The 22,617-nt window shown below is 53.8% G+C and overlaps 1 protein-coding gene across 2 annotated transcripts in view; it reads right to left on the minus strand.

Moving 5' to 3' along the window:
* Positions 1 to 7,055: 7,055 nt before the first annotated feature.
* Positions 7,056 to 22,617, minus strand: part of FAM163A (family with sequence similarity 163 member A) — a 79,847-nt gene continuing 64,285 nt past the window's right edge. For both annotated transcript variants that reach the window (XM_027074333.2, XM_027074334.2), the window contains exons 2-5: positions 15,457 to 15,548; positions 11,806 to 11,827; positions 10,747 to 10,861; positions 7,056 to 10,175 (exon numbers count right to left, since the gene is read on the minus strand). In XM_027074333.2, the coding sequence (XP_026930134.1) occupies positions 9,768 to 10,175; positions 10,747 to 10,839 (501 nt within the window). In that variant the 5' untranslated portion in view covers positions 10,840 to 10,861; positions 11,806 to 11,827; positions 15,457 to 15,548 and the 3' untranslated portion in view covers positions 7,056 to 9,767. The remainder of the gene's footprint in view (positions 10,176 to 10,746; positions 10,862 to 11,805; positions 11,828 to 15,456; positions 15,549 to 22,617) is intronic.

Consider the following 22,617-nt stretch of genomic DNA (forward strand, 5'->3'; position numbering starts at 1 on the left):
CTATCCAGAAAACAGGACAGCTTACTGCAAGTGTCGACAGAGGAGTAAAACACTGAATCATGGAAAAGGTTCGAAGGACAGGGGAAATTTGCACTGGTGGAGATGGGAGTGTGGGGCGGGAGTTGCAACTGAAAAGTCGTTCCAGGTGGGATGAACAGGATCTAGAAAAGTCCTGGTGTTGTTGTTTTACCTTTTTGGTGGGGAAGGCACGGACCCTTTTTGGATACCCAATACACACGCATTTATGTTGAATCCCAGTGGGTTCATAAACCCCGTGCGCATTCAAACATGCGCATGGTTGGGTCCTGGGGGACGTCTGGCAATGCTAGTGTGCTCCTTCCCTGCTCCCTTTCCCTCCCCTCTCCGTGGCTAGTGCTCCACCCGCTGTGGACCATGAGACACATGAAGGGGACAGGTGGCTGCTCAGCGGAGCAGGCCCCCAAGGTCTGCTGCCAGGAAGGATAGTGAGGCTGCCCTCATGCACGGCTACTGCCTGGGGACCCCTGAGTGGTCCGCATGAGGCCCCTGCCGTCCGTCCAGTTGGGTGGCACAGCCCAGGACCTGAGCGTGCTGGCAGCCACCCACTGCACCTACTCTTACAGCTGGTTCATTCTCTCCACTGTCCAAAGTCTCTTCCTTTTCGTCTTAAAATATGCTGCCTGCCCAGGCCTCCCCCACTTTTCCCGCCGGGTAGGCTGCAAAACTACTTTCCAACACATTTATCTTTGGAGTTTCCTTGAAGACACGTTTTGTTTAGGAGATTCCATAGTGGGGGCAGGGAGGTGAGGATCCCTCATCACCCTGCCTTCCCACGGCTTTATTTAGCCTCAGACTTCCGGCAGCAAGGGCACCGGGAGGGCCCCCTGAAAGCATCGTTTTCATGCAGAGATAAAACATAGCTGTTAAAAATAATTGAATCATGCATGGTTACAGAGTTTCTGTTTTGGGTGGCGGAAAGCTTCAGAAATAGTGGTCATGGTCGCACAAGCTTGGTAAAGTAATTAATGCCACTGAATCGTCCACCTCAAAATGGTTAAAATTGTAAATTTTATGTTATATATATATATATATATATATATATATATATATATATATATATTATGATACGAACCGCTGTTGGCTGACATTGTTTTTCCCTGTCGTCTTCCCGTCGTTGGCCTGGTGCAGAGAAAACTGCTTCCCACTCAAAGCCGAGAAGGCCCTTTGCCCGTGGAGGGTCCCTTGGGAGGCCCCACGGCAGCCAGCCGTGTTCCAGCCCCAAGAGTGGAGGGATTCAAACGTGGCAGCATCTTACAAGGCTCACGACGGGCCCAGGCGGCCAGACAACCCAGCGTCTCTTCCGGTGGAGACCAGAGCACAGACTTCCCCCGGGGCCCCGCCCACAGCCGCTGCGCGCGCACCTGCATGCAACTACCCAGCACGCACTATTCTCGGGCACGGTCCTGGTGTACTTTTAACTCAGGGGGAAAAAACTCGTTTCAAAATGCGGAGTCACAGAATTCACAATAATACAACCAGGCAGACCCTGAAGTTGCGTGTCTGCTCCCATCTCATCGATTCCCCACTCCCTCCCAAAGGAAACCAGTTTTATTAGTTTTTGATGTATTCTTCCAATGCCTATCTCAGGCACATCTATTACCATTTTCTCCCTTATTTAAAGTGTTGAATTCTTAATTTTCTCTCTTGAGTTCCTCCTCATTTATTGTCACTTGTACCTAACTCCTCCTGGGACGGGGGTACTGGGGGGCCGGGAGGGGTGAGAGGGAGGTAGAGGCAGGAGAAGGGTGAGGGTGCCGGTAAGACCCTTGGAATGCAGGGACCTGGGGTTTGCAGACCTCTGATTGTGGTGGATCCCTTCGGTCAGGCTCTATACCTAAGGAAAAAGAATCCAGAGGACATTGTAAAGAGGGTCAGGCCTCCGCTAGAATTCCAAGATGGTTAATTAGACTCAGCACACAAATCCTCTAAGGGCAGAGGTCTTTTTTTTTTTTTTTTTTTTTTTTTTTTTTTTTAGAAATAAGGATGTTGTTGGGCAGAAAACTGTGGCCCAAGGCAAAACCCAACCCAGGAGGATAGGTAGATATCAGATGGGTTGAAGTGGATGCAGGAGCTGGCAGGCCAGCACTGGAGCACAGCGTTCCTCCAGGTGCTCGGGGGCCTGGGGCCAGGGCCCGATGAGCCACATCATCTTCTGCGGAGACCTGGAAGGGAAGGTGATGTCAAATGTCCAGTGTGATCCAGCCACCAAGTCTCTGGACTTTTACCCCTGTGAAGACCGGAACTGTTCTGCCCACTGGGTGGGAGCCAGTCAGTCAGGGGGAGAGGGCTGCCTCAACTCCTCTCCTCTCTTAGCTGTGGCTGGGTTCCTTGGTGGTGGTGGTGATGTGTGTGTATGTAGAACAGGGGTGGGCATTGATAACAGAATACAGAGCAAGTGGGATAGCCAAGGGCTTTCCTGGAGGCCTGGGCAAAGCCTCCCACAGGGACCGGCCACCCTTGGTAAAGGACTTCGTGGGAAGTGACCTCACCTGGGGTTGTGGGGGCAGTCCTCTGGAATAAGGGGTGACTTCTGCCTTGGTTGGAACATCCTGGCTGGATGTTCATATCCTAAGCTTTAGGCAGACTTCAGGGCTGCCCAACAAGTGGGCTAAGAAGCAGAACGTATTATCTATAAGAACATACATGACAAGTGGGTTTATCCTGAATGTATCTGAATATGCTTGTTGGACAATAATTTCACTTATGTGGAGAATGTTGACCTTTTCATAGCCTGCATGTGGCTACTTTCAATGATCTTGCCTTTTGGAGATTGGGAACAGGAAGGTGGAAAGGCCATCCTCCACTCCGCTTCTGTCCCTCTACCCAGGACTCTGTCCTGCCTGAGGATTCCTGCCTGAGGAAGAGTTAAAGAGACTCCTCCCTGGGTTTGAGTTACGGCCTCCTCAACTGTGGGTAACAGTACAAACTGGTCACCTGGAGAAGGCCTCTCCCTTTGCTTGGGCCTGTATGTTTGGGGGAGAGTACAGAGGGCTTTGTGAGGAGGGTCAGGCGTCTGTTTAACCTTGACTTGCTTACTTAGATCCAGAACACTAATCATTGGGGCACCTGAGTGGCTCAGTTGGTTAAGCATCCAACTCTTAATTTTGGCTCAGGTCATGATCCCAGGGTTCTGGGATCAAGTCCCACATGGGTCTCCACACTGAGCCTAGAGCCTGCTTAAAATTCTTTCTCTCCCTCTGCCTCTCTGCCCAACTCATGCTCTCTCTCTCTCTTTCTTAAATAAAAACAAATTTAAAAAGATGTCTTAAACCTCCATGATCAAAGTGTCCAGGAGTATAGGTATAGGTTTTATTTCCTCCCATGTAAAAGTACCCACTAAGCCCCGTAAGAAAAGGGGAAAGGCAGAGGCACCAGGAGCTGCCCCAGTGAAGCCCGGTACCACCTGCACCCACGGCAGGCACAGGACAGAGATGAAGGCAAGTGGTGCAGAAGGTTGGTTGGTGGCGCTTGGCAGGCTGTCTGAATCCTGCCGGCCACCCTCCTCCAGGGGGCTAAGTGCAGGGGGCCTGGCAAGTGCACTGCCTGGCAACTCTCTCACAGAATGGGCAGGATTGGGCCTCAGGGTCTTATTGTCCCAGAGTTCAATCTCCCGGCACCAGTCAAGTTGCCTTAACTCATCCTGAAGTGGGAGCAAGTCCAGAGACACGACATTCCCTCTGACAACTTAGGATTATACAGAAAACTTGCCTAGAGTCGTACATGGGAACAGAGGAACAGGAGCATAGCAGGTGCAGCGTCAGTCTAACCATTCTGTAAGGTGAAGAGAGGTTTTATTTCAGAGGAACGACAGCCCCGGAAGGAGGGGATGTAAGTGGCCATATGATGTCTGGTCAGGGAAGCCGAGGCCCCCCCATGGCCTGTGGGTGAGGGTAACAGCCATGCCATCGTCTCTCCTTGTCCTCCGTGGATCCAGGCAGTACGTGAGGAAGAGGGTTCGGGGAAGAGCGAAGGTGGGTCCCACAGAGCCAGCACTGGGAGAGGCAACGGGGGTGTGAACCAGATGGTTCTCCTTGGTTTCCTAGCTCTGTGAAGATGCAGATGGTGTCCTGCAAAAGCACATTTCTGTCCCTTCCTGCCAGACATCAAGACACCCTTCCTCCCCGCACCCACCTCCCCACTATCACCCAGAGTCCCTTATCCACTTCTGGTGGCAGGGAAGCCAACTGGTTCTGGGTGAGGCCCAGCAGGGCCAGAGATGAGCGAGTCGGGGAGTCCCGGCTTAAGAGGAGGGGCTGGAGCTCCTCTGGATCCCTTCTGACTTGACTTTCAAACGTTGAACTTGGGGGAAGCCAGTGAAATAAGCACAGAGGCGAGCCGAGAGCTGTGTTTTGAGTTGGAGTATGATTACCCTCCTTCATTTGTCCAGTTCATTGGAGCAATGTGGGTCAAAAAATGCAGTCCTGGGTTGATGGGAGCTTTGGTCTCTCAAAGGGTCATAGGTAGTTATCGGGGAGGGGGGCTCCAAATGAAGAGAGAGGCTGTGGTGAGCAGAGAGGTGATCCCGACAATGCCTGGAACAGGCAGGGAGAGGTAGTGAGGGAGGAGGGGTTTAGGAAAGGCTCAGGGGAGAGTAGAGGCAAGAAGATGAAATGCAGCCCAGAGCAGCCCTCCACCCTGGGGCCCGAGCAATCGCAACTTGGGGTCCTGCTGCCTCCAGAACTCAGGTTTGGGCCCACCTACAAATCCTACTAATGACAATGGCGACCACGTGTGCCAGTCTCAGTCCTCACAGCGATAGAATAAGGTAAGTGTTCTGATTTCAATTGTATACAGGAGGAAACAGAATCAGAGAGAAGCAAAAAGCTGCCTGAAAAGTCACACGGCAAGTGGTAAAGCCAGGGTTCCAAGCAGAGTCTGACACAAAACTCCACCCTCTGACCGCCATTACTCCATTACTGCACCTGCTGGGATGTTAGGTCACAGGGAGAAAGGAGCCCTTCCTTCCTGATGGCTGCTTGCCTACCACACACAGCTGTGGCTGGGGGATGGTCGGGAGGGTGCTGTGTGCTAGGCACCCTGAGACACGCTATGGGGACTCTCAGAAGCCTGAGGTGCAGGGGCATTTTTTAAGAGCTTGTGTGCTGCTGGGTTCTCCACAGAAGGAGACGTTAGGCAGTGGAAGGCGGATGGCCACTGGGGCCGGGGGTCTCGGGTGGAGAAGGTGGCCAAACAGGGAGGAGCGAGGAGCAGCCTGGACCAGGCTGACGAGGGAGGAAGAGGTGCTGGCTGGCTTTGTCACTGTTGTCTGGGACATGCCTAGGTCAGTGCCTGAGGTTCAAGGACTAGGGGCCATTTCCATTCTGAACAAATAGGGCTGGGCGGGGGGGGGGGGTGGGGGAGGGGGGTGGGAGGGGTTGGGGTTGGGCTCCTTATGCTTTTTCTTGCTTTTGTGCTGTCAGGAGCTCCTGGCCTCAGATACTTATGGTTTGGTCCTCTTTTCCCGGAAATGATCAGTGATCTCTGAGCAGTACTTGTAAACTTGAGTATAGAAAATGGGATGAGAAGCTTTGACAGTGGAAGAAGCTTCTCTCTGGAGAAACCTCAGGGATCCGGACTGGCATGATGCAGCTTAGGGGGCTGACAGTGTCTAGGGTGCCAAGGGCTGTGACGGTCACAGAAGCCCATGGGTACTGAGTTGATGGACCTGTGATCTTGACCACTGCTCCTGTCCTCCCGTCCCTGCCCATCTGGACATAGAAGGTGTAGTAAGACCCGAGGCCTGGGGCTGAGGCTGAGGGCACTCAGGTGCCACCAGGGAGAAGAACTGGGCCAGGGCTGTGACCCTCACGTCGCCTGGGGCTGCACAAAGATGTGGGGCAGCCCAACCTCCCAGAGGAGCCATCTGAGAGGCAGGGATAGAGTGGGCCTGAGCCACTTTGCAGGGGAGGAGATGGATTGAGGTTGGGGTGGGTGTGGTGACGAGACAGAAGAGCTTCAGGTTTCTGTTCCCAGAGGACGACTGGTGGCCGCACTGTGGCCAATGGCCCCCAGGGCTGAGGTTGAAGCTGTGCCCCACGGCACTACCAGAGGCCTGCAGCAGCAGAGTGCCTGAGCTCTGCAGGCCAGGCTGCCCACTGCCCACCCAGCTGTAGTCACACTGGCCCCGAGAAGGGGAGGGGGTGTCTCCCTCTTTCTCTCAGACACACGCAGAGTCCCGCACACAGATCCATCCTCATCCTCACCCTCCCCGGACGCTACTTTCACGCACAAAGCTATTGCCGGGTTCTCTGGTCCACACTCCATTCCTCTCCTGGTTTTGCGGCGTCTGCCAGGTTCTGATCCCCAAACTCTCTCCTCTTCTGTCTCTTCCCAACGTGCAAGGGCTGGCAGTGTGTTCAGGTCTCCTCAGGCTTTGGAGGGCTGGTGATTTAACCCAGAACTACAGGTGGGGACACCAGGGGCCTGGACAGTAAGGGGGTGGGGGGGCAGGGAGCAGGGCGGAAGCCTGGGTTGCTCCCTGTGAGGCTCCCTGTAAGCGGGCTGGGCCACTTCCGCCTCAGGGGCGGCAGCAGCTACTATCTTCACATCCCCTCTCCCAACAAACAACACATCCTCCCTGGGTGCGAGTTCTGACTGAGGTAGCAGGGCGGGCAGGGGGACAGCAGGCGACATGGCAGAGGAGACCTATTAGTGCAGAAGCAGGAAGGGAGAAGCAGCTGGTACATCTTGGTGTTGAAAATGGACATTCTGGGGGCGCCTGGGTGGCTCAGTCGGTTAAGCGGCCGACTTCAGCTCAGGTCATGATCTCACGGTCCGTGAGTTCGAGCCCCGCGTCAGGCCCTGTGCTGACCGCTCAGAGCCTGGAGCCTGCTTCAGATTCTGTGTCTCCCTCTCTCTGACCCTCCCCTGTTCATGCTCTGTCTCTCTCTGTCTCAAAAATAAATTTAAAAAAGTTAAAAAAAAAATTAAAAAAAAAAAAAAGAAAATGGACATTCTGGGAAATAAAAAGGAGCGTTCACTCTTAAATCCGTGCCCAGCTGCCCCCTCCTCAGGTGAATAACAGAGCATTCTGTGGGATTTCTATTTCAAATTCCTCATTTATTTTGACATTCACTTGGTTGTGACTCCAAGTTATCAAAGATGCAGGACAGGAAATGTGCAGCAGGAGCAGTGAAATGGCGGTGGAGACAAGATGGCGGAGAGGACAGGGTGCTCCCAGCCTCTCCTTTTCTTCCTGTTAGGGAACAATTTGAAAGGTGTCCAAAGAGTGTCCCATAGCACAGACTCCATAGCTAAAAAGTGCAGCACAATTGAATGGGTGGGCTTCCTCTTCCATAGGTTAGACCGTCACAGCTACAGGGAGACAGACAGGCAATCTGGAGACTGTGTCCTGTGCACTGTGGGGCTGTGTGGGGAAGGGCCATGGCCCATCATCCCTCCAGTGCCCAAAACCCAGATTTTGGTGTGTAGATTGATAAGATTTAGGCTAAGAAAGCTATAGGAGGAGAGGGGACTGTCTACGATGCTTTTCACTGAGGGACCCCAATAGATCGATGCAAGAAGCAGGTGATAGTTGACGGGGCTGTCTTGATTTCTCCAAAGGCAGGAGGTACAAAGGAGGGACAGCCCTTGCTGTGGCTGATTGGCTGTGAAATTCCCAGGCGGGGAGGCACTGGGGCTGGTCATCGGGAAGCCACAATGGCTGCTAGACCCAGAAGCTCATGTCAAGGGGGTGCACCTGGGCCCAATGAGGACTGCTCAGGGGATGGAGCAGGTTAAAGTTGCTGCCCTAGGCTGGTCCCTCTGGTCTGGGAGAGAGAGCTCATCACCCCCACCCAGAGCTGCCTTCCGATGTTAGGAAATGCTACTGTTTGAAATCACTCAGTAGGATCAGACATGGTTGCTTTTCCCTGACCGTGAAAATCATTTTGCCTGCTAAACCTGTGTTTCACCGTGGTCCTTCAGCCCTCAACACACATCCTTGCACACTGGATCAGGCCATCGGTAAGTACATCCAGCCCCTGCCAGGGTGAGGGCAAGGAAAGCAGCATAGCGGGCAGGTCTCTTCAGGAAGTCCTGGCTGTTTGGAGTACTAGCGGGCTCTTAGGTCTATCTGGGCAGGTCTCATTTTCCTAGAGAAAATGGGGTCTCGGAGACGACAAATGACTGGCCCTAGAGCTAATGAGTGACCAGAGTGTGTGTGCCAGACCCCCAGGTCCTCTGATTCTTCAGCCAGTGTGCACTAATTACAGAGGAGATGCAAGGTGACAAGTGTGACCAGACAGAGTGGAGCAAGAAGTGTGGTGAATTCTCTCCCTGCCCCGCTCTCTCCCAGCTGCACCTGGCCCTTTCTCAAATGCAAAATTGGGATTCCAGCAAAGGGGCCAGCTCTTCCCCCGCCCCACCCTCTGCAGCATTCTGTGATGCCACAGTGGTGGGGACGGGGGTAGGTATGCCCTTAGAAGGGGGGAGCAGCCACCCCTTACTGTAGAGGAAACCAGAAAACCCATCAGGTGCTTTCCTTCAAATGGCATAAGGCCACAGCCTAGTTCTAAGTGGGGACTGAGGGCGGGGCTTGGACAATTAACAGCACCCCCCCCCCCACTGGAGACTGGCATGGGGTTGGGGGCAGCAGCGGTGGGAGGGAAGCAAGCCCGGAATCCATGGAATCCAGCTACCAGGGAATGTCCCCTGGGAGACTCTGCAGGCTCTCCCGACACCAGCCAGCTGGTTGCCGTGGGGACCGGCCACCTTAATCACCTTTCACTCCTGCTGTCTGTGGGTCAGTTCTTCCTTTCTAGCTGGAACATCAGAGACCCTTCCCTCTGCAGCTCCCAAAGGTGGCAAAGCCCCTGGTGTGTGTGTATGTGTTCTCCACCAACTGGTGGAGAACACACACACACACACCCTCACGACACTGCTCCCGCACGCTGTGCTCAGGGAGGTGGGCCGGGGCCCCAGAGACCATCAGCAAGTAGTTCTCCTTCGCTAAGCTGCTCAAACTCAGCAGCAAAACGTTGAACAAGGTTCTCCGGCAGGGGCAGCTGGTTCCCAAGACCGAGAACGGGGATCTGTGGGGAGACAAGGCTAGACATGACCCTTTCGGTGCATCCCCCACAAACCACCTTATGCCGTGACCTTGAAAGTTAACTCAACGTGTCCCATGAGGAAGGGGGCCGGTACAGCTGTTGTGTGTTCTGGAATCAATGCCCATTATTGGAGCAGATGCAGAGGCTGCGGCCCTCGTGATGACCAAATACGAAACTAGACCGAAAACTACTTCTTGGATTCCTTGTAGCTTGCGGGTCCTGGGGAGGTCCCCGGAGCACCTCCTTCTCCCTCCTTAGATTCTCACTTCTCCCCTGGCCCTGGGCCCCTTTTTCGTCCATCCCCCAAGGAGTCTGGAGGCCTCTGGGGCCTTTGCTTAGCTTTCCTGGTGCGCCTCCTCCCGCCGTCCACCAAAGCTGGGGGAGCGAGGGGAGCGAGAGCGGTTATGACGGGGCCAGAGCCGGCAGAGGACCGTCCCAGCACGGAAGCCTGCAAAGCCACCCGCTCCACCTGCCAGCCCCCACCTCTGATCCCCGGGGCTGGGCCCTGCCCTGGTCCTCACTGCACTCAATAGCTTGGATTCCACCGTGGGGCAAGAAAAGCCAAAAAAAAGAAACTGAGACAGTCCTCGTGGGCTGTTGGAGGGGATCACCTGCTGCCCCCATGGCTCCTGCTGGGAGAGCAGCATCGGTACGCGGAGGGGTCAGGGGTGAACGGGGTTACACGTCTGTACTAATAGCCCTTGGATTGGTGAAGGCCTCACGCCCAGAGCCTGGCCACGTCACCGGGTAACTCTGGGGTACTGCCAGCTTGAGGGTTGGGGGTCCCCCTTCCTTGTAGTATGTAGGAGCAAAGGAGAGCCTCTCGCCTCCGCCCCCGTTGGGTACCATGTCAGCCGTCCGTATGTAGAAGGGGGAGCTGTACGGGGAGCAGGTGGTGCAGTGGCCGGCTGCCGCCCCACACGGCTGGCCGCAGGGCTCGCTGGTGAGAGGCACCAGGCTGCCTCGGCCGTCCAGGGCTTGGGAGCTACAGGCATTGCAGGTGGGGCCTCTGGGGTGTGTGGGCAGGTCGTGCTCTTCCTCCTCCTCGTCTGCATCCTCGGCCCTGCTCTTCTTGCAGCAGTAATACTGAGGGGAGAGTGGGGAGGGATGCCTGAGGGCTGGATGCTCCCCTTCCAACACACAAAGGCACCCGCGCCCCTGTGCATGGAGGACCCTGTGCATAGAGCTTCTGGGTGTCGAGACTAAAATGCCAACACCAGACGCCCACGTTCCACCAATACACAGTCCCAGCCTTGCGAGACCAGTACTTTCCCTCTTCCTTCCCCCTGCTTCCTGGCACATTAGCTCAGGGCTGTGGTTGAGAGAGGCGGGGCGGCAGAGAGGAGGGGCATGTATGTCCTATCGAGGACAGGACTGGGGCAGCTGGGAGCAGTTTTCCGTCTCCCCAGAAGGATGCCCTTCCCACCACTCCTGAAAGCTCAGATACGCAGGACACACAACACAGTGACCCAGCATCTTCCCAGCACACTGCCTTTGGGGACCCCAAAGTGTACAGGGTGTGGGGGCTGCATGGCTCCCTCTGGCCACCCCCAATTCCCAGCCCCCTTAACTTATACCTCCCACATTCCATGGCTTTGGGCTTTGTCACCCTCCAAGTGGGCCCCCCGTTTCTCCCCCCGGTGCCCCCGGGACTGACCTGGAGTCTACAGTAGCACAGGACGGCGATGATGCAGAGGAGAATGACCGTAGCTAGGATTCCGCCAGTGATCACAACTGTTCCCGCTGTCATCCGCCCGATGCCCCATCAAACTCTGCAAAGATGGGTGCGGAGAGGTGAGGGGCGGCCACACTGGCCGTGGGGCGGGGAGGCCTCCTGGAACTTTCTACACAGTTGGAGGCTGGGCGGACCTGAGGGCAGCTGGAATAGGAGGGGCCCCAGGGACTTCCTGTGCCTGGGCCAGCCGGACCTGAAGGCCTACGGCTGCAGGAGGGAAGAGAGGAGGCAGAGTGCTCACTGAGGACATAATTCTGCTCTCTGCTTCTGTTCAAAGGATCTTGCTGTCTTTCTCTAGTTCTCTTCTCCTTCTCCACACACTCACCCCATGACTCCAAGACATAAAGACAACGGCTTCCTCTCCTGAGGGCTTAGTCTGTGGCACTGCCCTAAATTTTCCCTGGCTGTCTCCGTTAATCCTCAAAATACCTCTTGGGATAGTTATCCATTATCCCCGTTTCACACACAGTGAACCGAGGCTTTGATTGGTTTGGCTGAGATCCTGTCCAGCCTGGTTCACCCCTGACGCCATGCTCTTAATCCCTGCCCTCCAGGACACAAACAGCAGACTCCTGAGCCTTTGACCCAGGTGGAGGGGACAGGGACCGAATGTGAAAAGTTCTGCATGGTTCTGCCCTGGCTCAAACCCACACTCCTTTTGGGGGCATCTCTCCTCTCTTTCCAACTCTTATGGAAAACAAGGGCAAGGTAAGCCCAGGGGGAGTGGGCAACGGGCAGCATTCTGGCTCCCGGAAGCTGGTGGCGAGGCCGGAGGACGGGTCCTGCTAATGCGGATAATGGGCCAGGGGTGAGCTCTGGACGTGAGGCTGTGTGGCCTCAGGCAGACTCCCTTTCAGGCACTGAAGGGGGACTTCCCGCCCTCGCGGGCACTTGGGGACCATGGCTGGCCCTGCTAATGGAGCGGGATGGTGGGAGGAGACTCGGCATCTTGAGGAAGGAAGAGTGACCATGAGCACTTACGTTCAGTAAAGGGAACAGTGACCTGCAAGACAATAAAAGGGACAGAGATGTTGGAAGAAGTGTTACCCCTGAAAAAGGCCCCAAGGGTTAGATCGGTCCCTAAGGCCCCCCCCTTACCTCACCTTGCTTTCCCCTCTGTGTGGTCCACCACCGAGAAACCCACACGTCCCCAGCCCGGTCTCCAGCTATGCCTCCCACTACTGATAGGTAGATGCTTCACTCGCACGTCCCTCTGGTATCTCACACTCAACTGTGACGGCCTAAGTCATCACCCTCTTTCCAGAGGGCTGCTCCCACCTCTAGCCTCTCACCAGGGCTGCCACGAGGGGCCTGGAGGGATGTTCGTCACTCAAAGGGCAAGTGGGGCCGGAACGCAAGCTGCGGTCCCCTGAGGAAGGTGTAGGCCCTGCCGTGTTCACCTGGCGGAAGGAGCGCTTCCTCCTCACCCAGGTCCCTCCTGCCCCCCACCGTCATGCACCCTGACATGCTTTGCCCTGCCCCGGTTCCCTGCGTGCTCACCACCAATTTATCTTCCCTCCCCACCTCCCACTGCCCCCCTATGTGAATCTTCCGTCCACCAGGAAGGCCCAGTTCCTAAGAAGCTTAGAGCCTCGTGATGAAAAGACACTTCACATACTGGATGATATGGTGTAAGACACACAGACCAGGGGCTGTGGGGACACAGAGGAGGGAGCGGCTAACTACTTGGGGAAGGTTCCCTGGAAGATGTTACACTTGAGCTGAGTCCTAGAAGCCGACAGGGAGCTTGTCCAGTAGACAAGTGCAGAGGGCTGGATGAACAGCCCAGGCATGTGAACGACCACAGGGGGTTCCAGGACCTGTAGCGAATCTGCAAAGGCTCAGGCAGGGTAGGCAGGAAGTGGGAGAGGCTGTGAGCCAGGCAGGGAATTGGCATTTAACTCTCTTCAAGGTGAGGGGGTTTCCTGAAGAACTCTGGGTAGAGGAGTGCATGAACCCGCTTTCTCCACCTGTTTAGATCCTACCCACCATCCAGGGCTCTGAGAGACCTCCCTGACCTCCCCATAGTGGTGTTCTCTCTCTAGACTCCTACTGCAAAGCCTTTCCATGGGCCACTTTTTTTTTTAAGTTTATTTATTTATTCTGAAAGAGAGAGAGAGAGAGAGAGAGCAAGCAGGGGAGAGGTGGAGAAAGAGGGAGAGAGAGAATCCCAAGCAGGCTCCGCACCAGCAGCACAAAGCCCAATGAAGGGCTCTAACTCACAAACCATGACATCATGACCTGAGCCAAAATCAAGAGTCAGATGCTTAACCGACTGAGCCACCCAGGCTCCCCTTCCATTCATTGGCCACTTTTCTTTTTCTTTTTTTCTTTTTTTTAATGTTTATTTTTGAGAAAGAAAGAAAGCACGAGCAAGGGAGGGGCAGAGAGAGAGGGAGACACAGAATCTGGAAGCAGGCTCCAGGCTCCGAGCTGTCATCACAGTGCCTGACGCGGGCTTGAACCCAGGAAGTGTGAGATCAAGACCTGAGCAGAAGTCAAGCTTAACGGAGCTAGCCGCCCAGGTTCCCCCATTGGCCGCTTTTCAAATCTTGTCCCGGTAAAATGCTTGTCAAGTTTCACATGGGAACATCTTAACTCCTCCAGTACTTTAGAAGTCCTTTGGGATCAGGAGCTGTGTCCCCTACTGCTTCCTACGCCTGCAACATTGTACACAGTGCTGGGTGCCAAGTGGGTACTTGATAATCACCTCGCAGTGCAGCGTTTCCTTCATGGGCCTGGCAGTTATGACTCGGACCCACCACCAGGGGGCAGCAAGTTGTATCTCTCGGCTCGCTTCCCATTTTCAGACCTGAGCATCTCTGTTCCAGACCAAGTTGACTTTGCCCAGATGCACGGTGGGCCATGCTTCAGGGCTTCACTGGGCATTCGCTGGGTTTGGGGGCGGGCGGCGGATGAGGAGATGAACCTCAGCTTTAGGAGAATGTATGTGCCCTCATTACAACATCAGTCCACTTCCCCTGCTTGCTCACCAGGGAGGGCTGTTGAAGAGACAGAGGCCTGTGGAGTGACCTGAAGTTGGAGGCAGCAGTGACCCACTCTACCTGAAAGTCTCGGCCTCGTCCCCTGGGAAGAGCTGAGCCTGTTTTAGGATACGGCGAATTATGAAGCTATATAAGAACAGTGCCCTCCCCTCCTTCTGACCTCCACGCCTGGCCTCCCCTCTCTCAGTACCTTGATGCTGTACGGCACAAGTGACCTGGAAACGGGGAGCATGGAAGGGCAGGCAGAGGCGCACATCTGAAGACCCATCTGAGGTCCAGCTGTGCCATTTAGCAGCCACCCCATCTTGGAAACTGACCTCCTTTCTCGCTTGTAAAAGAAAGATTAAAAAAAAAAAAAAACTCAGCTTACAAGCATGACTGTGAGGAAAAAGTGAGATTCATGTGTGCAAGAGTCCCTTGGAAACTCCAAAAGATCCTGCAAACACAGCTATTTGCGGGGAAAAGGAAGGCCCAGATGTTGTCTGTGTCTGATTAAATCTGGCCTTAAAATCATAAGCCACGAAGGCACAGATAAAGGGCGGGCAGGGAACGAGCCAGGTCCCAGCCACTCTCCCTGAGGGCCCCCTACTAATGGTACAATTTGGCATTGAAATTCCCATAACCAGTGGCTCCTATTATTTCCGGTGGGTTCAGGTTCTCTCTGCAACTCGATGCAAAGGACAGCACTCTACAGTCTACAAGTGTGCTTCCATTTACAGCCCCTCCTGCAATAGGCAGGCTCTGAGATGGCCTCTGGCAGCCATGCCTCGGGTCGTCACCTTCCCTAGAGGGTGGGTGCCCTATGTGACTTACTTCTAACCAAGAGAACACAGCAAAGATGACGGGATGTCGCTTCTGTGAATGGATTATGTGGCATTCTGACTACCTTCTTGCTAGCCAACTCCTTCCCTTACTGGTTTGGACGCAGCAAGTCGCCATGCTGGGAGGCCCATGTGGCAAGGAACAGAGGGTGGCCTCTGGCCCTCAGTCCAATGACCTAAATGGAACTGGAAAATCGCACAAGTGAGAGTGGAAGCGGGTCCTTCCCCAGTTGAGCTTTGAGATGAAACTGTAGCCCCAAGACGCCTGAATGCAGCCTTATGACAGACCCAGAGACAGGAACCCGCTAGCCACGCCTGGATCCCTGACCCACAGAAACTGCAAGGTAATCAGTGTGTGTTGTTTCAGCTGCTAAGTTTGTAGTAGTCCCATTGTACAGCGAGAGATAACTAATACATCTCAGCACCACGCAAAAACCCCACATGCAGGAGAGGAAGCCAGACCATTAAATAAATGATGTGCCTAAAGTCAAGTGTCTGAGTCAGGACCCAAGGGCCAGTGCCATAAAGTCTCCATAATACCCAGCTGCCTTCTGAGGAGCTTCCAAAGGACAGGAGAAAGAGGTCCCCTCCCAGGGCCTAGTGGATCTGAACAGATGGGTTCAGTGGTGGCCAAGTCAGGGACCAAGGACGGCCAAAGAGGACAGACCTGTTGCCCGCTAAAGACTCCCGGGCCTGCCCTCTGTGACCAAGACTTTCTGGACTTCCTCCCCAGGAACACCCCTCGCTACCCAGGGCCCAGACACCTTCTCCTGGGGACAGAGGGTTGGCCTGAGCCACACACTCACGTGAAACAGCTGGGGCAGCAATGGCTCAGTCACACAGGCTGTGCCTGAGCAGACAGCGGTTGGGGGTGCGTCATGGCCAAGGACATCAGTTCCTGCCAGAGGAGAGAGGGGAAGATCAGTGAGAGCTGGAGAGAGAGGCCAAGAGGACGAACTGACCCCAAGATTCTGAATGGACACCCCCCAGAGGGCCTTGGCTCTCGACCTCCATGGCTGCCTCAGTCTCTGAGGCTCCTAGCCCAGGAGCCCGAGGACAGACCTGTAAGGCCACATCCTATCCCGTCTTTGTTTGCTGCCCTCAGCGCTGCTGTCTGGACCCCGCTGGCCAGGACACTGGGCACGAGCTCCTGCCTATTCTGGGAAGTGAGGCTCAATGGGGGGCAGGGAGTCGCTCACGCTCCTGGAGAATTCTGGGCTGTGCCCTGGCGAACGTGTCCTTGTTGCCTGCACGGCTGGTCCTTTTCTCCACGGCCCCACACACTCTTCCCCATACCCTTCCCCACTCTTCCGTGGGCCTGCCCGTATTCCCAGTGCCCAGAGCCACACAGTCCTTCCTCTTACTCCAATATCCTGACCTCCCCCAGGACAACATACCAACTGGACGGTCGGATGAGCAAGTTCACGCTGGTGGGCTGAGAAGGGGGAGGCAGGATCCTACCAGGACATTTAGGAATCCAGTCTTAGGCTAATTACTGGGGCTCCCTTCAAATGAAAATTCTCTAAATTATTTACAGGGGAGTCTGGGACCGAGAGTACAGGAGTGGGGAGAGGAAGGATGCCCTCTGGGGAGGCTTAGCCCTGCTCATTGTCCTGAGGGGGAAGGCCCGACTGGGTGTCTTTGTATTGGGAGGGAACCCAGCTGTTAAGCGGACCCACAGCATCACCTTCCACAGGGGATGGGCTGGCCTCCTCAGGGTTCTCTGCCTCAGCCAGAAGCTGGGGGTCAAAGGGCAGACATTAGCATGCCTCCGGGCCCTGTGCTCATCTGAGTTCAGCTGGTGTCAGGAGCAGATTTCTGGGAGAAGTTGAGAAAGGCAGATGTTCACCTCCAGACTCAACCCATCCCCTCCTTCACCTCCCTTCTAGGTTTAGGCCTTACTGCCTGGAATCTGCCTGGAATGTTTCAGGCACCCCGGCTTTCTTTTCTCAAAGATGCTCTCACTCTCACTAATACGGAAATCACAGGTAGCTGGATGTCAGAGTGGGACTCTTCTTAAATTTTTTTTTTAATGTCTATTCGGTTTTGAGAGAGCGCAGTGGGGGAGGGGCAGAGAGGGGAGGACAGAGGATTCAAACAGGGCTCTGCACTGGCAGCAGTGAGACTGATGTGGGGCTTGAACTCAGGAACTGCGAGATCATGACCTGAGCCGAGGTCGACGCTCAACTGACTGAGCCACCTAGGCGCCCCCTTATCTAAGTCTGATTGAGATGCCAATTGATAGAAATCAGAAGACTAAAGTAAGGTTGGGACAGGTCCCTCTTCCCTGGCCGAGAGCAGGGAAGTGTACATGGGAATGTCAAAACGTCTGTTTCAGGATCCAGGAAACTTTCTCCCACTTTGTAGAATACAGATGGGCCAAAAATTTGGAGAAGATTTGGTGCAGAAGATTTCCTTGACAAGAGCTGTTGCTGAGCCACGAAATCTTCACTCTAACCCCCAAGGGGCGGGGCCGAGGGGCAGGCAGAGGTTGGCTGTCCTGCGTCCTGTCCAGTAGGGCCACCTGGAGGCACGAGAAAAGCCCAGTCCACCAGGCTGGAGCTGGACATCCTGACACCCGGGGGCTGGGCAAGGAGTCGCAAGGGCCTCCTGGGACAGAGAGATGTGTTTGCCTGGGGTAAAGAGGCTGCCGGAGAAAGGGGCCCAGCAGGGACCCTCAAAAGTGCCCACAAAAAACATCCACAAAAGCGAGAGCCCAGGAGGCTTCCCCGGATCTCTAAACAGTAAGAACTCCCCATTTCAATCTGGCAGCTAGTGAAACAGCAGCTCTTGGGGGCAGCGGGAGGAAGGCAAGAGGTGGGGGAGTGTGACAGCAGAGGGACACGGCCCATCTCCCCAGTTGCTTCCAACCCAAAGCAGATCCAAACTGGCAGAAAGGAGGAGCATAATACTGTCAATTGTTCAATGATTCCAATTTCTAAGTTGAGTCTGTAGCTACAGCTGAGAGGCACCACAGATTATCACCTAAGAGTGGGTGACCAGCAATGGGACTGGCCCAAGTTTTTATCTAGGGGCAGGGGGAGATTTCTTCCACTGAATACATTTTAACATGAAGGGATTCTCAAAGGAAAAAAAAAAAAAAAAGCCAAAGTTGTTCGTTGAGCACAAATCATGCAATATGCACGTTTAACCTACTAGTTATTGACAGAAAAACACATGGAAATGGAAGGACTCTAAGGGATCTGGCCCGGTTTTCTATTTTCTAGATGAAGAAACCAAGTTCAGAGAGGACAAATGACTGGCTTAACCACACACAGCAAAATAGAGGTGGAGCAGGAGAGGCACTGGGAGTGGAGCCTCCTGGCCCCAGGCCAGGGCCCTGCCATTAGGCTGCTGTCTCTCCTTCCAGAAGATCTACACTAACTACACCAGGAGCTACGGTGTCCTGAGGCAGGGTCTCTCAAATCAGCTTGACGGTAACAATCACCTGAGTCGGGTGTTAAAAGACGGAGAGTCCAGACCTACCGAGGCATCTCCAGAGGAGGGGCTCGGGGACCTGCCTTTTTTACAGGTTTGAGTCTTCCCATCTGGCCCTTTTAGGAAATGATGTAGGAACGAAGGTCTTTGGGAGGACTTCAGGCAGCAGGCAGCAAGGAGGCAGGTGACTTTGCGGAGTCTGTAGCATCATCTGACGCCCATAAGATTGGCTCCGGATTCTGTGTCCTTTGGGCAAGTGGGCCAGGAGGCAGGAGGAAGAGGGAGGTGTGGAAGAACCAGGGTACCTGGCAACCCTGGGTGGGGTGGGGCCAACAAAGACGCCAGGGTGGGGGATCTTAAAGGCCATTCTTCTGGTAGAGGCCGGTGGGGGGATTAACGGCCAACCTGATAGGACGTGTTGGGAAGTGAGTGTCCCACTCCTCACAAGGCCAAGTGCCTGTGCTGTGTCTGAAGGGCCCCTGCCCTGAGTGACTTCAGCTCACTGACGCAGGGTCACCTCCTCGCTGCCTGAGCGATGCTGGCAGGAGACGCGCGGCCACAGCTGGCAGCCGTACATGTAATTAACGACCGGCTGCCCCTGCTCCCCACTCAGCCCCCCTAGGAGCACAAGTTAATTGAGTGGGGCCTAAGCACCACTGATCTCAATTTCTTCTGAGGCAAGTAAGCCTTCTCCAATCATTTATTAACTCATGAAATTGACACAGCAGGTTAGCAGCCCTGGAGAAAAGGAACAGGTTTTTTGCCTTGTTACCAGACTTCCTAGACTGCAATCCTCACTCGAGGTTGGCAGAGGGGATCGGAGGAAGGGTTTCCTTTTACCCTGACTGTGCTTGTGGCCATTGGCAGGCCCATATCCCCAGGATGAAGGCGTGGAAGAACGATGGCCAGATAGGTTCCTCCGTGCCCAATACATAGGTAACGACAGCCCCACAGAGGTGTGTGCTATTTGAGAAGAGGCCTCTGTAGGAGATACAAAGAACCCTTGCAGGGGTGCCTGGATGGCTCAGTCTGTTAAGCATCTGATTCTTGAGTTCAGCTCAGGTCATGATCTCAGGGTTCTTGAGATCCAGCCCTGCACCGGGCTCTATGCTTACAGCACAGAGCTCCCCTCCCTCCCCTGCTTGCAAGCACGTGTGCATGCATGTGGTCTCTCTATCTAAATAAATAATTTTGTTAAAGGGACCCCTTGCTAATCATCAAGGGGATAAAGGGAACCTGGATGTAGTAACAGGCAATGGACAGTTGGTTTTCAAAAGAAGTAACCAAAAAGGCTAACAGGAAAGTGAAGAGATGCCCAAACTCATGACTATCTGAGAAAGACAAATTGAAACCACAGTACACTCTTACTTTACACTGGTAGGACTGGCAAAAATTAGCTGGATAATGCCAAGGATCCGAACATCTGCAGGAATGCAGGGACACTGCTGGAGGGGCGTAGCGAGAGCAGCCATTGACCTGGTGTTACTTCATCATATTAAGTTCACAGATACCCCACGAGAAGCAATTCCGCGCCTGAGTCTATGTCCCCAAAATTTCTCAACACGTCCACAAGGGGGTCATGTGTGAAAGATGTTCATGGCTGTGTTGTTTATGGAGGCAGGGAACGGAAGCAAGCTCAGTGATCATCACTGAGGAGTGGAGAAGTAAAATCAGGGATGATGCCTCTGTGGAAGGCAACAGACCAGAGGGGCCATAGCAACAACCGTACATCTTAGCACAGCGCTAAGTGAGAAACAGACAAAAAACCCCCAAACAGTGAGATGTAAAACAGTGCCTACATAAACTTAAAATCCAAGCTTACAGATCAACAACAGTTCACATGTTCAAGAACACACACCAAAACAATGGATCTCATTAAGCGTTAGAATGGCCGCCGATGGAAGGAGCTGAACAGGACTGGAAGAAGAGACAAGCAAATAACGCAAGAGAGGGGCCTGGCACAGACCCATGGTAAGTGGAAATGTGCTAAGATTGCACGCAGCATAATTATCTTCACCGTCTGCATCTGAGGTCCAACTTGAACAAAGAGTAAAGAAAGAAAGGGGCTTTGACCACCTCCAGGAAGCCTTCCATGACGCACTTAATGTTGCACATTTTTGGTTAGCCTTCCTATTTGTCCCCAGACAACTATATTTGTTCATACACTTGTGTCCTGTGGGGGTGTACTTTGCTTCCTTCATTAGATTACAGACCATTTGAGGGCACAGACTTGGAATCCTGTGTCTTCGTAAAGCTCCACTCCAACTGCTTGATGTTCTGTGCATTCCAAACATGGAATGACCACCTCTAATGGGAAAGCTGCTTTGTATGCAGAGTGCTATTCCAACACACAGCCGGGTGTTCTGGGCTCATCCGCCGCAGGTAGTTGTAGGAGCACCAGGCTACGAGGGCCAAGATTTGCGCTTAAGTTCTACTTTCTAGGCTCCCTGCGGTGACTTTGGATAACTGATGATCTCTTTGAGGTTCATCTGCAAAATGAAAGTAAATGACACACCTTCCCTCACAGAGTAAGGATTATGGGAAAGGGGGTGTTATTTTAAATTACGCCAGCTTCGAAGGAGAGTGGATGTTGTTCCAAGGACTCAGGGTCCCTGTGGTCCTCTGCTGCCAACAGAAGAGATGGCCCTTCGCTCTCACTTGTCCCTCGATGAGTTGGCCATGTCAAGGTTTGGAAATAGACGTGGTAAGAGCTGGGCCACTCGACATAACAGAGTTAAAAGAGTTTATTGAGGTGTAAGGTAGCAGGTAGGCCAGAGAGGGAGGGATGGGAAAGAAAGGAGATCCAGAAAAAATGACTGAGTCTGGGGGGCTTCTGTTGAGTCTCTTGGCCAGTTAAAAATCCCAGCAGTTGGTTAGTGCCAAAGGACGTCTCTAAGTTTTTTGCAGTGTCTTCTCAAATTGTCGGTAACTCACAAATGTGAATGATATTCTTCTCATTAGTGGCAATAGTTTGAAGAGGCTGAGCTCAGGCTCGGATCGGTGGAATGCAGATGACGCAGTAAGGACCAATTCAGCAGACGGGGCTGAGCAAGGACTATCTAGACCCTTACAACGCATGACCCCAGCTCCTATGTGAGTCACGCCTCTCAGATCAAATGTGTCCTGAGGTTCCCGATCATGACCTTGACTAGCATTCCAGCTGGGACCTCTGTGTCTCAGAATCACGGACACCCTATGTCATTCTCCTCATTTATTCTCCACTTACTATTATTAGTAGTAGTTATTATTATTTGTAGTATTAGTAGTTGTTATTGAGCACGGTGCCCGGCATTGAGCTTTGCCTCAGGAACACAAACATGATAAGACAGAGCGCCCTCAAGGAGCTCACGGGGAGAGGGGGGCATTGTAAACAGTGGGGGACATGGTCTCAGGCCCGGTGGTTGGAAGGCCCGGGCTGACTGCAGTCCCTATCAGACCACCACGGTGCTTGAGCCTGCAAACTCCCTGGAGCAGGCAGAGCTCCGGACCAGTGTCCGGGGTATCAGTAAGCGTTTACTGCAGATAAATAGCAAAGATGGGGGGGAGGGGCTGCTCCTCTCAGCCCAGGGCTGACCCAAAGGACCCGTGGTCCCTCAGTTACGACTGTGCAGGTCATGGAAACCGGGCACAGAAGTGCAGAGTATCACATGGGCACCCAGTGCCCCCTGTCCCAGTTTACAGCCGTCCTGAGCTCTCCTCCCACAAACCCCCATTGTGCTTATAGTCTGTACACACAAGTGGGACTTAATTACGTGTCCCTTTGGATGGCTATTTTGGACAGATGACCCTTGTCTCTGCAGCTCTTGAAATCAGGGTCACCGATCGTGGTGGATCTGTTCTCTCTGCTACAGGGAGACGGGTGCAGAGGCCAGTAAACTTGTTAAGGGTGTGGCTTCCCTTAGACTTGGCTTTGTTTCCCTTTCTGCCTTTCAAAACAATGTTCATCACTGCTTACAGAATTTCCCTGGGCTTCGTCTTGTTTGATCTCCAGGCATGGCACTTTTTTGATTTATTCTACAGAAAACAGTTAAGTTCAGAAAAGCCATGGACGCAGCTAATTCCGGGAGCGCTGGGATACCCTGCTGGCACTGTTCTTCCACGACCAGCGTGGGTTTTGTGGGAACATGCAGAGTGGCCCGTGTCTGTGCTACCCCAGCTCTTCTGAGCCCACATTCCATACTCTTTCCCGGCCTGACCATTTGCAGGAGGGAAGGAGGCTCCATTGGCCTCCGTAAAGTGCGTGGTTCTGCATCATAGACTTGCGTTTCTCTCCATCTGTATTTGATGTCTACCATTGTTCAGAGGGTGTTCTGAGATCCCCAGGCACCAGGCCTCCGGCCTGATGACTGCTAAACAGGCTTATTAGGAAAGGCAGAAGTGTCTGTGGGGTTTGTTTCTCCTCTCTAGAAAGATGTCAGCTAGGTGGAAGAGATCCAAATAAGAACACAGGCCATGCAAGGGATGGAGAGCTTGTTTTTTGAGGCCAGATGGCGATAAGGAGAGCATGGCATTAGGACTGAAAAGGCAGC

This window comes from Acinonyx jubatus, chromosome E4 (assembly GCF_027475565.1).
Source record: "Acinonyx jubatus isolate Ajub_Pintada_27869175 chromosome E4, VMU_Ajub_asm_v1.0, whole genome shotgun sequence".
Lineage (NCBI taxonomy): Eukaryota > Metazoa > Chordata > Mammalia > Carnivora > Felidae > Acinonyx > Acinonyx jubatus.